This window comes from Ascaphus truei, chromosome 2 (genome assembly GCF_040206685.1).
Source record: "Ascaphus truei isolate aAscTru1 chromosome 2, aAscTru1.hap1, whole genome shotgun sequence".
NCBI lineage: Eukaryota > Metazoa > Chordata > Amphibia > Anura > Ascaphidae > Ascaphus > Ascaphus truei.
The window spans coordinates 65,130,583-65,146,213 of record NC_134484.1 but is presented as its reverse complement, the minus strand read 5'-3'; the positions used below and the strand labels follow the sequence as shown (position 1 = coordinate 65,146,213).

General features: G+C 47.3%; 1 protein-coding gene across 3 annotated transcripts in view; it reads right to left on the bottom strand.

Moving 5' to 3' along the window:
- The window catches only part of RGS22 (regulator of G protein signaling 22), a 174,172-nt gene that overhangs the window by 24,496 nt on the left and 134,045 nt on the right, over window positions 1-15,631 (bottom strand). The window contains exons 23-24 of one of the 3 annotated variants that reach the window (XM_075582633.1): window positions 6,350-6,508; window positions 874-984 (exon numbers count right to left, since the gene is read on the bottom strand). In XM_075582633.1, the coding sequence (XP_075438748.1) occupies window positions 874-984; window positions 6,350-6,508 (270 nt within the window). Of the gene's footprint in view, window positions 1-873; window positions 988-6,349; window positions 6,509-15,631 lie in introns of all 3 variants that reach the window. The other 2 variants (XM_075582632.1, XM_075582634.1) reach the window with 2 other exon arrangements.

The window sequence follows — 15,631 nt, the reverse complement described above, 5'->3', positions numbered from 1 at the left end:
AACACTATGTTTTGTAGTATACCCATTTTTTTTGAAGGATAAATGTGCATCCTATGCTCTAATAGCACTGTGATTATAAACTCCTTCACTGGCGTGGGAGATAAAATAGTTGCAATTAAATAATTGCCAGGCTCACTTTAATCCCTTCGCTGATGTTGGCAAAATAAAGATTGACGGTAATAAAACCCATTACATAAAATTCCATCAAGTAATCTCAACCATTTCATTAAGGATAATGAAATAATGTTTTTCCAAACTCTGTCTTCTCACGTCAGCAGCTCCAGCTATTTCTGTGATTTGTATGGTGATTTCAAAGTGCTTCATGTAAATAGTTCATTTTAATCTGCTTAGTACTTATAACAGAGATGAAGCAAAAATAAAAAGTGGTTTTCATATACAAATTTCTTTTAAGCACCAATCCCTACAAAATACTTTTTGTAACCATCGGAATCACGGGTCTTGGTATTTAGGGCAATATAATCCTACACTGAGAAGGAGAATTTTGTTTTGTTTTTAAGAGGAGGGCATTTGCCCTTTTACAAGATGGCTGCTGTCACCTTCCAATCAGTGTCCATGTTGGACAAAGTTAATAGCTCTTGGACCAGAGGTTCAAACTGATGTGTTTCTGTACTGGATGACAATCAGGGAACATTCAATGTGATGGGAGTAAACTCAAAGAGGAGACGACTCCATAGCATATTGAACAGGGGTTCTGCAGGCCCTTCTGGAAGCCAAGGAGCCAATGAGGAAAAAAAACAAATACTGTAGATATATAGGTCTATTTGTTTTTATTCCTTGGCTCCTTGGCTTCATACATACATACACTAGTTGAAATTGCACTTGTAAGTACTTACATTCTGCTTTAATACTTACATTTCTGCCGCGTCCATATCCATCCTGCCTAGAAAATGTGTCCCCGCTGTAAGTGCTTTCACTGTCGCCATAGAAGTCCGATAAACTCCCTTTTCTTTTTCCCTTTTGCTGCTGCTATAAACATAGAGAATTGTGTACGTGAGGCGACTACTAGTGACATTTACACATCCTGCCCAGTTTGCCTTATATTTTTAGAATCAAGTTCATGAATTGTTGTGCAGGGTGTGTGTGTTTGTATGGTTTATATGGTTTATATGGAATTACAGCATTTACAGCACAGCAACATTAAAATAAGTGTAGGGTAATTATAGTGCTCTGGATTGAAGGGGTGACATGAGTATAGTTAATTGGTGAAAAGTCAGAAAACAAAATGCCATAAATACAGATGATATCCAATCAAAACTCCAATTTGTCTAAAAAGACAGAGAATAACACAGACATAGGGGCCTATGCAGAGAGCAGCGAATTTTAAAATTGGCGAATTTATTAAAAAGTAGCTTTTTTGGAGAGTTTTAATCTCCATATGCAGAAAAGTGCGAATTCTGCTATGTTTAACATGGATGCGTGTGGCGAGTTTAAATTGGCGAGATGCGCGCTTCAGAAATGTGTTAAAACAAATTCGCGCCTTTTTTTTTCCCTTTGCAATGGCCGCGAGCGGCAGTTTTTTTTGGCGAGGCAAAACGGAGACAATCGCGCCATTTTATTGGCGCGAACAGCCGCTAGATGCCGTTCGCGCCTCTCTGCATACGGATATTTTTTAAACTGGCGAGATTGCGGTTCTCGCCAGCCGCGAGGCGAGTTTTACAAATAGAAAAGAAAAATTTGGCGCGTTTTTCGGAAATCTCCATTTTCTGCTGTTTTCTGCGCGATTATCTCCAAAAAATGGCGAATTTCGAAAATTCGCTGCTCTCTGCATAGGCCCCATAGTTTGATATTGTTACATTTTGTGTGTTTGAAATTGCTTGATATCGTTCCATCCTTCATACACAGTGAACTGTTAAAGCTTATTTTGTATAAAAATAAGTAACGGCTTAACGTTTACAGTGCCCTTATTACATAGCTATTGCCATAACAGGTACAGGTACAGTACATGATGGCAAAAGTGCTTCTTTGCTAGTGGATGAGGGGGTAGACCCGACCACAACCACTTACACATCTGTTTACTTTAGCCAGGAAGCAGGGGTAGTCATGTGATCGCTACTGGAGCGATCACATGACCACAAATGCCGGAGGTCCGGTGACCCTGAAGAGAGGTCAGCTTCCACAATCCTTGCCACAACTCCCCCCAAAACTTCTCTTCCTGACACACAATTTGTTTCAGAACACAAACTGTGCTTTTAGAACAAGCTGGTTTAAAATAAAAGTTGTTATGTCCAAACAGATTAAAATACCAGAAATCTTACAACGTTTAAAAGCACAAGTCAGGCATCCTTTCATATAAAGACAGGGTGCAGCCTCAAGAATCTGTAGTTTATGAGCTACAGAGTAGCTGTATGAGTTAGAAAGCAAAAGTAACCATTCAAACCCTGTTTTATAGTTGAAAGGTACCCAAGTTAAATGCTGTAAAATAAGCAATAAATGCCTATATAATTCAATAAGACAATTGAAAATCCAGCAGCTATTAAAAACTTGGAACACAGGAGTAAGTCCAGGCCCAGATGGCTTTTCTAACATCTACTATAAGCCATCCTTTCTGCTAATGTACCTTACACAATAATTTAATGGTATTTTATAATAATCATCTTTTCCAAATGACTCAAGCTACATGACAGTTTTCTCGTAAAAAGCAAAAACCCAACCGTCTGAGGAAGATCTAGGCCAATTTCACTTCTGTGTGTGGACATGAAGGTCTTTGCCAAAATCTTAGCTAATCAAGTTGCATCTCTTCCCCTGGACAGACAGACTGTGACAATACTACAAGAGCAACCAATCTACTGGGCCCATTCTACACATGTTCCTTCTTTGCAGAAAAAAGGCTCTTCATAGGGTCAGTAGGTAATGAATGATTTTGCCATTCGTGTATGTAGGTACAGTAACGTATTGGTAACAATTGGTAACGATTGATTGCGTTAGGAACTTTGGCTTTAATAACCTAACATAGAACGTGTGTGGGACGGAGGTTAAGAGTCCCAGACTAAGGAGGAGAATATGAAGAGGGGGGGAGGGTGGTAGATTCTGAATTTCAAGCCAGCGAAGGAGGCTGAGGAATGCTGAGATTTAAAGTCAAAGCGCAGCTGGTTAGTTAATTAGCTTGGTGCAGTGAGGCAAGCTGAAAGCAGAGGGTGGAATTGTTATTCCCCCACATGATAAGTACAGGCATTCAACCTTCCAATTGTATCGTGTGTTCATAGCTACTGAATTGGTAATGATTTATTGAGTTAGAAACTTTAACTTTACTACCCTAACATGGAAGGTGTAGGGTGCAGGACAAAAAGGTTGCTACATGCTCCAACTCATAGAAAGTGTACAGCAGCATGCAGGACAGGAAAAAGACCCTTTGGAAGAAACCTATAAGGAGCCATGGCTGTAGTACTGCCTCTCCACTGAGCATATTAAAAGGATGTAACACTATAAACAAGAGAGCAATTTAGGATCCCCCCCCCCCCCCCCCCCCAAAAAAAGGACTGTGCTTGGACAGAAAATATGAGCCTGCACTGGTGGGTGGGCCAGGGAAGGCTTTGCCCAGCATCAGAAGATGCCACTACTTGACAAAGACAAGAGCCCTATAGGAGAGGGTGGAACTGTGTAGCAGGTAAAACCTTGCTGTGAGAGAGGAGAGAGAAGGTGCACAGAGCTGGCATATGCTGCTAACTGACAAACTCTTTTGCCGAGTGTCCTGAAGGACGAAGCATTACAATAGTGGAAAAACGCTAAGGGAACAGACTAGGGAGGGTTGGCCAGGGTGGCGGAATAGACAAAATGCTTGAGGGAATGCATAGGCACAAAGGCAAGGAGGGAACACCTGGGGTTGGCATATAGAAAAGGGGTGCCTGGAATAGACACGACAAGGGAATGTCTGGGATAGGCGTGATGGAAACACCACAATGATGTTGATGAAGTGACATGTTGGAGCCAGCCTAGCAGGCACCATGCTGAACCAAGGAAGAATAAGGCAACCCAGTTAAATAAATGCTACATGCAAACAAGGCTTTAGGGCAGGCTGAAAAACATGGTTGAGTGGAGGCTAGCATTCTGATTTCACAGCTAATGAAAGAGACTAGGAAATGCTGATATTTAATTTCAAAGCTCAGCTGGTTACTTGAGCGGCCTGGTGAAGCGAGGCAGACTGAATGCCTGGAGTGGAATTGCTATGCCCTCGCACAGCAATTATACTATGGCATTCTACTGCAGTGTTTCTCAACTTGGGTGCCGTGGTATCCTGGGGTGCCACAACCCTATGCTCTCTCCCGTCTTGATTACTGTAACCTCCTGCTGTCCGGCCTTCCTGCCTCTCACCTGTCTCCCCTACAATCTATCCTTAACGCTGCTGCCAGAATCACTCTACTCTGTCCTAGATCTGTCTCAGCATCTCCCCTCATGAAATCCCTCTCCTGGCTTCCGATCAAATCCCGCATCTCACACTCCATTCTTCTCCTCACTTTTAAAGCTTTACACTCTTCTGCCCCTCCTTACATCTCAGCCCTAATTTCTCGTTATGCACCATCCCGACTCTTGCGTTCTTCTCAAGGATGTCTTCTTTCTACCCCCTTTGTATCTAAAGCCCTCTCCCGCCTTAAACCTTTTTCATTGACTGCCCCTCACCTCTGGAATGCCCTTCCCCTCAGTTCCCGACTAGCACCCTCTCTATCCACCTTTAAGACCCACCTTAAGACACACTTGCTTAAAGAAGCATATGAATAGCACTGTGGCTATTCTGAACACATGGCACATAAAGCTTGGCCCCCTGCAGATGCACTTACCAGAACTCCCTCCTACTGTCTCTGTACGTTCTCCCTACCTACCAATTAGACTGTAAGCTCCTCGGAGCAGGGACTCCTCTTCCTTAATGTCTAAAGCACTTATTCCCATGATCTGTTATTTATATTATCTGTTATTTATTGGATTACCACATGTATTACTGCTGTGAAGCGCTATGTACATTAATGGCGCTATATAAATAAAGACATACAATACAATACAATACAACTTGTCCCCCTATTGATATTGCTGTGTTTTCCCACTTCCAGGGAAGTTCCATTCAATGTAATAAGGCGAACATCTTCTATAACAAGGAGAAGATGGCTTTCTAGCATCTTGAATAAGGGCTTTGGAGATTTTTATTGTACCAATATATGTATTACTTCCAGTGATGGTTAATGTAATTAGTTTCTAGTAATGATCAACACTAGCACAAAGCAGGACTGCCCATTATCTCCCTTAATATTTGCATCAACAATTTAAGATTGAACAATCACAGTATGTTTGGATTTAAATACTTCAAGGAGCTATAAGAGAATTGAAATGATTTCTGATGGCATTCTACTGCAGTGTTTCTCAACTTGGGTGCCGTGGTATCCTGGGGTGCCACAACCCTATGCTAAGGGTGCCGCAGCTCCCGTGAGAAACACACTGCCGGCTATATGCATCCTACAGTATTTGGTGACTGAGACGCTGTGATCTGTCTCTACTCGCTCTCATCTCTGCCCAGCACAGAGGAGAGAGGGGAAAGGCTGATTGCAGTCTATCTGCCGTGAATATAGAGTGTATCATAAAGAAACGTAATGAGTGTGCTCTGCGGCAAAGGGAGTATGGCGTGTGTTGAAAATAATGGTGAGTATGAAGTGTGACAAGGGGGGTTGACTGTGGAGTGTGTTGGGAATAAGGGTAAGGATGAAGTGTGAGTGCGTCTGAGGAGGGCGGGTGTAGTATATATGAGAAAGAAGAGTTCAGTGCTCTAATGAGCAGTGGTGCCCCAAGATTAAGAAACATCCTCCATTTAGGGTGTTCAAATTAGGGTGAGAACCACTGTTTTACTGGATAGAGATGTCGGAAATGTTTGCTTTCGCATTAGGCGAAATTGACATGCTTCTTTTTTTCACTACAAATTTCACGGAGACCGTATGGACATTTGCACAACTGGAGAGACCTTAGGTCAGATGAGCCCCTATATACAGTGCTGCCATTTTCACGTATTTTGAAGCAAATGTAAACTTTTGTGAAATTTCTGCGAAAACACGAAATTAAGGGCGGAAAAATGTAAAACAATTGTAGCAGACTAGAAGACATTCTGAGATCTTTATCCCTGAAACTTACAAAGCCCGAGGTCATTTCTACCTAGTTGAAGGGAAAATGTTATTGATGTTGATGGCGTATTAGGGAATGGAAATGTAATACATTTGAATCACCAAGCATGAAAAGTTTAATTTTGCAACAGAAAATATATTCTCTTAAATATCTTAGTGTCCACCTATATATACCCCTAATACTGTGTGATAGTGATTGGTATTAATATTAGCTTTAGTGCAGGATTCCTGACCATGGCACGTTTCTCCTCTTCTTTTATTTTCCTTTTCAGCTGTTCTAGATCCTTCATCTTCTTCCTCTCCAGAAGAGACAGAATCTTCTCATCTGCCATATTGCTTCGAAACTCACAAAACTCAGGCCAGAATTTGAACATGATACTGAAAATGGTCATCTGGTACAAAGAAAAAAACACACACACACACACAATTAAGGTTTGTATCCAAGAATAAATAAAAATCGGAAATGTACTTATTTTTTCCCCGAGGCGTCAGGCATATATCTTACATAAAAAGAGGTCGTTTGTAACAACAAATCTGCTCTTTGATAAAGCGCCCACGGGTGCGAAACGCGTAAGAGTGTTTTTATTTTGTGCTACATGTGCCAATTCCAGTAACGTAACCTACAGCCCTCTGAGTGTTTTCTTTCGATTGAGGACCGCCAAACTCACCTTTTTCTACATATCTTACATATGTGATATCGCTTGTGACACTGGAAATACCAAAAAGTCAACACACACAATGATGTTACAGGATTACGGACCCTGAGTTTTCTCCTCCATTACTGCTATTTAGAGGGAGAGCACTGTATCTCCAAGGACCAAAGTGTACTACGGGCACTGGCGTGTTTAATGGGCTACATCTGGGTGGTTGGTGCCTTTTTGTAATCAAAATCTGACACCTGCAAGAATCCTTTTTTAAACATTGCGTGATGTTACTGTATTTGAATAGGAAAATCCCTCTCTGCCCCCTTTCTTTATCTATTTAAGACAGAGATGACCAATTCCAGTCCTCAAGGGCCACCAACAGGCCAGGTTTTAAGGATATCCCTGCTTCAGCACCGGTGGCTCAATCAGTGGCTCAGCGAATGATATTCAGTATTATATTATTATTATTATTATTATTAATAATGATATTCGTATTCAGGGTAACCAAAGAAAAATACTGTAAATTCTGCCTGATTTCTGAAAAAAACAAAATCAGCCAAGTCTTTGCCTTAAGCATGATTATTACATTGGTTGATTTATGTACCAAATGTCCTTAGGTTAGCTATCAAGGCAACCGATAAAGAGGAAATAAATCTGTCTCAGCGTCTCCCCTGTTGAAATCCCTCTCCTGGCTCCCTATCAAATCCCGTATCACACACACAATTCTCCTCCTCACTTTTAAGGCTATAAACTGTTCTGCCACTTCTTACATCTCAGCTCTAATTTGCCGCTATCCACCTGCATGACTCTTGTGTTCTTCTCAAGAATGTCTTGTGTCTACCCCCATTTGTATCTAAAGCCCTCTCCTGTCTAAAACCTCTCACTGACTGCCCCGCACCTCTGGAATGCCCTTCCCCTCAATATCCGACTAGCACCCTCTCTATCCACCTTTAGGACGTTCTTAAAAATGCACCTCGTTAACGAAGCATATGGGTATCTCCGCTGGCTGATACTATACATCTCAAATGCACCATGACCCCTTGCAGATGCACGTAACCACAACACCCTCCTACTATCTCTGTACATTGTCCCTAGTTACCACTTAGATTGTAAGCTCTTCAAGGACGGGACTGCTTTTGCTAATGTTACTTTCATGTCTGAGGCGCGTATTCCCATTATGTGTTATATTATTATGTCACGTGTCATGTTACTGCTGTGAAGCGCTATGTACCTTGATGGCGATACATAAATAAAAATATACATGCACACATGGCCGGTTTAACCACTAGGCCAACTAAGTGGCCGCTTTCTAGGCGGCAAATTTGGGGGATGGAAGCCACATAGTTTCCCTAGTGCAGTGTTTGCTAATTGGGCGTGGAAATTTCCGAGAGCAGTGAGAGAGCAGGGCTGTTGCTAAGGGACTGGGCAGTTTCCTAAATCCTGATTAGCTACATTAACCAGCAGCAGCCAATCAGGACGAGGTCCAGGAGCCTGGTGTGGGGCCACGCAGAGGAAGCATTGTGGAGAAGAGAGAGGTGAGGGTGGGTGTTTATAATGACTGGGGGGGGTAGATAAAGAATTATGGGGGGAGGGGAGGGCAGGGGTGGAGGCGGGGAAGAGAGCATGATGAGGGAGGGGGGGAGAGAGAATGCCAGGGGGAGGGGGTAGGAAAAATGAATGACAGGGGGAAGGGAGGGGGGGAGAGCGCATAACGGGGGACGGGAAAGAGAGAATGACTGGGAGGCGGGGAAGAGAACATGACGGGGAGAGAGAATGACAGGGGGAGGGGGTAGAGATAGAATGAGGAAGAGAGAATGACAGGGAGAGAACGAGGGATTGTGTATGAATGTTAGCAAAAAATCTATTTGGTGTAACATTTTTCAGTTACATAGAAAACATTTTTGCCAAAAGTTAATTGTGTGTTGGGGCGTAAGGCTGAAGGTTCGCCTAGGGCACCGAATAACCCTTGACCCGGCCATGTACATACATATAAACAAATAGGGCAAAGAGAATAGGATTGTGCTTTTCCTAAGGATAACATTTTTTACAGAATCTCAGCACATTATTTATTACTCCAAATTCAGTGACTTTTTCACTCATGACACACAAGTGGCATTGCAACTGAAACATGGCAACCTCCTGATCCGGGGACAAAAACATTTGGAATATCACTGTCATTTTCGTTTGATATTTAATTGGGCATAACTAGAAAAGTGTATATTTCATTAACATTTTATTTAAAATGTAAGACTACTTTTTTTTTTAAAAATGTTGTAAACTATCCATCTAAAAGTTTGAATTAACAGTTGTCAACCTGGGCATTTGCAAGGTAAGAATATGCTTATTTCTAGGTTTTTTTCCCAAACAAAATTGCCTAAATATGTGTGGATTTTAGAATGAAAGTACAATATTTCAGCTTGGCAGTGTTTTAGGCTATTTGTTACATTTTTTGGGGCTGCTGTGAGCATCCAACATTTGCAGTGAAAGAAAAGCTGATTAAATGTTTTGCAAATTTCCTATCATCATGACCCTATTTTATTTTCCTGTGACCTATTAGAACAGCAGTTATTGATGTAATGTTATGTGCTATCTGAAAGCACAGGTTTGGTCATGTATGACTTTGCTAAACCTTTCAGTCAGTTTTTACTGCCTGTGTGCCACTGTGAGAAGAAGCTGTCATCATTACGTTTAAATGTACTGGGAGGCATACTGATTACGAAGCTTAAGGAAAAGTGGTCATCTGGTCAGCACCAAGTTCCAGATCCACAAACCTCCGTTAACTCAAGGCTCATAATGTCATGTTGTCAAAATCACTAACGGACATTACAGTATGTTATTTATTTATTTATAAAATGTTTAACCAGGAAGTAATATATTGTTACCTCTCGTTTTCAGGTATGTTCTGAGTTATGATGACAGTTACATGGTTACAAATACATAGTTACATTAAGTGAGCAGGGTTATTATACATTATATACAAGACATCGCATGCGCAGTAAGAGATAATATATATTATAGGCGTATGCAACAGTTACAGACCAGATTAAAATGTGAGAGAGCTTTAATTTTGAAAGAACTTAGATTGGTGGCGGCTGTGAGAGTCTCTGGTAAATTGTTCCAGTTGTGGGGTGCACAATATTCCCTGAGGTTAACGCCAATCCACAAAGCTAATTATATACAAAAACAATGGCTGCTAATTATACCATTAGCATAGGCTTAAGGCCATGTTAAGTTAGCACCGCCTTGCGTTAGCTTCAAATAACATGGCCTTAAGCCAAAAGTGGCAAAGGAGGGTGGCTAGCCGTTATTCAGCTGTGTTACCCCTGTAGCCAGGTCTCCCCAGCGCTACCGCACCCCCCTCACTTGGCTGCCGATCGCGGGAGCCGCCGCGTCCAATGGCGGCTCTGTTCGGCAGTGGCAGGGGAGAGGGCGGTCAGGTCCCGGCTCGGGGGTTGCCGGGGACGCGTGCGGCTGGTTGCCAAGGCCGCACGCGCATCTCAGGGATCCCGGCGCTCCCGGAGCCAGGCGGATAGGGCGCCGCCATTGCGGAGAGACCCGCGCATGCGCAGTGATCGCGCGAGGGCAGGAGAGCCCCAGATAGGTCGCGCATGCGCAGATAGGGGTAGGGAGCTAAGGCAGCTCTTAGGAGGTCGCGCGAGGGTAGGGAAGCATAGGGAGAGCTTGAGGCGGCCATTAGGCGTTCGCGCATGCGCGGGAGAAGCGCGCACGCGGCCCCAATGGTGTAGCAGCCCCCTGGGAACTACAATTCCCAGGAGGCATAGGGAGACAGGCACCAGGTGCCTGATAGTGGCCAATAGGGCTAGAGGAAGCTCAGCCCGGGAAAAGAGATACATTTCCCGGGCTTTGCATGAGTTAGTTAGTTGGAGCAGCGGAGCAGAAGGGGAAGGAAGGATGCAGGGAGTGAGTGCAGCTCCTGCATCCAGATAGGTACCCTCACCCTCCAGGTAGGCCCCAACTCCCCACCAGGTTAGTGGGTAACTGATAAAGGACGGCCCTAGATAGGAAGGTCGCCCTTAGTGTGTGTAAGGTGCAGGTTTGGCAGTGCCACAGCGGGTAGGGCTGTGGGCACTGGTAAATAGGCACAGCGTGCGAGCAGTGTGTTTGCTGCGGGATCCAGGTGGCTGTGTACGATTGCCAGCTGTGTGTGGGTGTCGCTGCATGTGCTGGGCGCAGTGTGTGCAGCGTGTGTGAATGTCTGCAGGCTGACAGTGTGAGCTGAGTGTTGGCTGCAGGTGCGTTAGGCTGTTAGGATTAGCAGTTACAGTTGAGACTGGGTAGCTAGGGGAAGGGGGGCAGGTTAATGTTCCACAGGCCATAGGAGTTTTCCCCAAGCCATCCCAGGTTGCGGTTCCTCAGGGACAGGCCCTAGGTTAGGGTTGCTGTCACTCTAGAAGTAGTTAGGCAGAAAGCTGATAGCGGCGGTTGCTGTTCCCATGCGGTTGGTGTTGCCGTGATCGGTTGCAGTTCCCGTGGAGCGGTGGGACCCTCGTTGGGGTCCACCGGCAGAGTACCTGGAAAGGATCAGACGGACGTCTGACCCTTTGAGAAGAGTGTTGCAGGCCCGAGCATCGGAGTGCTCGGAAGGTATCAATATTATATGTGCACCAACAGGCCTAGAGGTTTTAGTGACTGCGCAGTCACCCATTGACTATCTCCGTAGGAGTACGGGACCTTGGGTGTGGGGGTTTCACTGGACACTGGGTGGGATCACCTAGTGTTGGGGAAACGTCCTGCGAGACGTCACGGGTAGTGTCTCCTCGTGAGAGGGACACAGGTTATGAGGATATGTAAAGGCGATGATATGTTCTATGTTCGAAGTAAATTCCTTAGTTATTATATAATCACTGACTGTGTGTGTGGTTTCTAATTGGGTTCCTATGTAGGGTCATTCTACACGTCCATAGAATCCTACATAGGTGGAGGCGCTGTAAAAGAAGATTCGTTCCAGAGGATTCACCCCAGGCTCTCATTAGCGGAGGCTCAGACCTCCTGTGAGCCTGCAGGTATACGCACCACACCGGTAACACTACATGTTCTACTCACCCACACTATATATGAGATTGGGTGGGGTGGAATACCCGTTACATTTGGAGGCGCTGCTGAGATACACCTGGGGTGCCCTGTCCATTTTTTCTAAATTGTCCCGTTCCTATTTTTGTCGCTATGTTTGTAAAGTCCGGAGACGAGGTCCTTGCCTGGGCGTTGAGGCAGTATATGGAGCCTGGCCAGGTAGTGGCGGTAGGGGGCATACCCGCTAGTATACCCGCAATGAAGGTCCGGGAGGGTATGTGTAAAATTCCTGGGTGGCCGTGGGCATGTGTCTTAGAGGAGGAACAAGATCCCACGTCCACATGGAAAACCATTTTGTTTGTTGTAACTCACACTGAGGATATATGCCTGGCAGAGGCACCGTCCGCACTGTTCATGCCCGGGGGCCCCTCAGAAGGGTACCCCCTAGTCTATGCCGACCCAGCAAAATGGCGTCTCCCGCCAAATCAGGAGAGCGCACGTGCTGCTGACTGCAAGCCTGCACAGAAAGATGTCGCAACATTCTGTCCGGGTTTGGCGCGAAAATCAGAGCCCCTCCCCTGTGCTGTGAGTGACTCGGTGCAGAGCGAAAAACAATTCCTTGTAAAAGGTGCCCTTCCTTTAGATTCCACCAGGGGGAGCAAGCACGGTTATCTTCAACCATACGTGGACGCTGTGATAGACACTCTGATCTCTGAGGATGAGATGATGCATGAGGATGAGATGATGCATGAGGATGAGATAGACTGTCAGGGGATACACCCTAATGTGTATGTGCCCTGGCGAGCGCCAGGAATAGATCTCCTTATGCTACTGTGCCCCTGCTTGCAAGAAGCCTATGACGAGGGAGCCGTTATGTCCCAAGTGCCACTAGACTTCAGGATCACCGAGGTGGATGGGGAGCCGTGTACGCAGTGCTTTAGCCCCACCTGTGACTGTCCTAGAGGTGCACTGGCATGGGAACCTCAATGTGATTGTTGCGGTGCAATTTTCTTGATGCCTATTGTACCCCAGCCTACAGAGTCAGCTAAGGAGCTAAGTGAACCCTTGGCAGAGAAGAGTGCGGCTGCAGTGGAGGTACCGGAGCACGCCAGCTTCGTACCCACACCCAATGGCTGCATTTCAGGAGAATCTGGTGACTACCTTGCGGAGGATACCGTCATGATATCTTCCGGGGAAAAGGTGGAAGTCCCATCGGTGGCGATGCGCCTACCGGCGAACCACCCCAGCGGTAATGCAGAGGATACAGAGTCTGCTGTGGTTCCGTGTACCCTGGAAGAGGTGTCTTCCGATGTTGCGGACCCTGCTGTGGGCCCGTGTGCCCTACAATGGTCAGTCCGACCTACTACAGAGGTACCATTGGTCCTAGAATGGGGACCAGTACCTAACGCCGACAAGGGTGAGTCGACTGCCCCAGGGGTGTCGGGGGTGAGCCTCCAGGTGACCGCGGAGCACGATGGCTCCTTAAGTCTGGTCTCCTGGGCGAAGGGCTCCCCTCTGCATCGCGTCCTGGTGGAGGTGTCCTCCTTGGGAGAATCCATCCCAAGCCAGTGGAGTGGTAAGGAACTCCCTAACTCCCCACAAGCTCCGATGGAGGTGGCCGTGGAGAAGGCCAGAGTTGCGGCTTCTGAACGGAGTATGAGCCCGTGTGCTCCGACACAAGTGGTCCCAGGACTGGGATCCAACGCTCCCGAGTTTTCAGCGCGTAAGTGGACTGCCCCAGAAGTGCCGGGGGCAGGTCCCGATACCACCAAGGTGGGAACTGACAGCGTCCCCGAGGACCTGTTGGCCACCATGAATCACCGCAGGGGTAAGGTGTCTACTTTTTCCCCCCTGCCAGGTGAAACCGAGACATTTCCCAGTGCTCGCTTCTCAGTGGAAGCCTCGCAAGTCCGTAGGGACAAGGACTGTGTAAAGGAAGATCCAGGGAGACTGGCCTCCTTTAAGCCCAAAAAGGAGCGCCCCATTCCCCAGGTAGTGGACCGCGGGAAAGGTCCTGGCCTCCTGGTCTACCGCATCCCTGCCGCGGATGACCGGGTAAAGATCTGCTTCAGAGACACTGTGCTACTCCTTCCACCAGGGGGAGGAAGTAGCGAAGAGCCAGTAGCTGTCGCTTTAGGGTGTGCTCTCCGAGAGATTCACCCCGGGGAGGCTCACGGACGCAAAAGTGAGGTACCCCCACATGATCAGTTCAGGGCGCCCCACAAATGGTCTCAGCCCATCTCAGGTATTAATTGGTGTGATATGCCCTGTAATTTTTCATTGTGTGAAAGTGTACCAATTAGGCCATGTTTTGAGGATGTTGCAGCCGATCTGTTAAGTGTACGGGGTATGCCATGCCAATTTTTAGTATGTGAAATTGTACCATGCTATGTCGTTCCCCAAGCGAGGGCGTTGGGTGTTTCACCAGGGGGAGAGTGTAGCCAGGTCTCCCCAGCGCTACCGCACCCCCCTCACTTGGCTGCCGATCGCGGGAGCCGCCACGTCCAATGGCGGCTCCGTTCGGCAGTGGCAGGGGAGAGGGCGGTCAGGTCCCGGCTCGGGGGTTGCCGGGGACGCGTGCGGCTGGTTGCCAAGGCCGCACGCGCATCTCAGGGATCCCGGTGCTCCCGGAGCCAGGCGGATAGGGCGCCGCCATTGCGGAGAGACCCGCGCATGCGCAGTGATCGCGCGAGGGCAGGAGAGCCCCAGATAGGTCGCGCATGCGCAGATAGGGGTAGGGAGCTAAGGCAGCTCTTAGGAGGTCGCGCGAGGGTAGGGAAGCATAGGGAGAGCTTGAGGCGGCCATTAGGCGTTCGCGCATGCGCGGGAGAAGCGCGCACGCGGCCCCAATGGTGTAGCAGCCCCCTGGGAACTACAATTCCCAGGAGGCATAGGGAGACAGGCACCAGGTGCCTGATAGTGGCCAATAGGGCTAGAGGAAGCTCAGCCCGGGAAAAGAGATACATTTCCCGGGCTTTGCATGAGTTAGTTAGTTGGAGCAGCGGAGCAGAAGGGGAAGGAAGGATGCAGGGAGTGAGTGCAGCTCCTGCATCCAGATAGGTACCCTCACCCTCCAGGTAGGCCCCAACTCCCCACCAGGTTAGTGGGTAACTGATAAAGGACGGCCCTAGATAGGAAGGTCGCCCTTAGTGTGTGTAAGGTGCAGGTTTGGCAGTGCCACAGCGGGTAGGGCTGTGGGCACTGGCAAATAGGCACAGCGTGCGAGCAGTGTGTTTGCTGCGGGATCCAGGTGGCTGTGTACGATTGCCAGCTGTGTGTGGGTGTCGCTGCATGTGCTGGGCGCAGTGTGTGCAGCGTGTGTGAATGTCTGCAGGCTGACAGTGTGAGCTGAGTGTTGGCTGCAGGTGCGTTAGGCTGTTAGGATTAGCAGTTACAGTTGAGACTGGGTAGCTAGGGGAAGGGGGGCAGGTTAATGTTCCACAGGCCATAGGAGTTTTCCCCAAGCCATCCCAGGTTGCGGTTCCTCAGGGACAGGCCCTAGGTTAGGGTTGCTGTCACTCTAGAAGTAGTTAGGCAGAAAGCTGATAGCGGCGGTTGCTGTTCCCATGCGGTTGGTGTTGCCGTGATCGGTTGCAGTTCCCGTGGAGCGGTGGGACCCTCGTTGGGGTCCACCGGCAGAGTACCTGGAAAGGATCAGACGGACGTCTGACCCTTTGAGAAGAGTGTTGCAGGCCCGAGCATCGGAGTGCTCGGAAGGTATCAATATTATATGTGCACCAACAGGCCTAGAGGTTTTAGTGACTGCGCAGTCACCCATTGACTATCTCCGTAGGAGTACGGGACCTTGGGTGTGGGGGTTTCACTGGACACTGGGTGGGA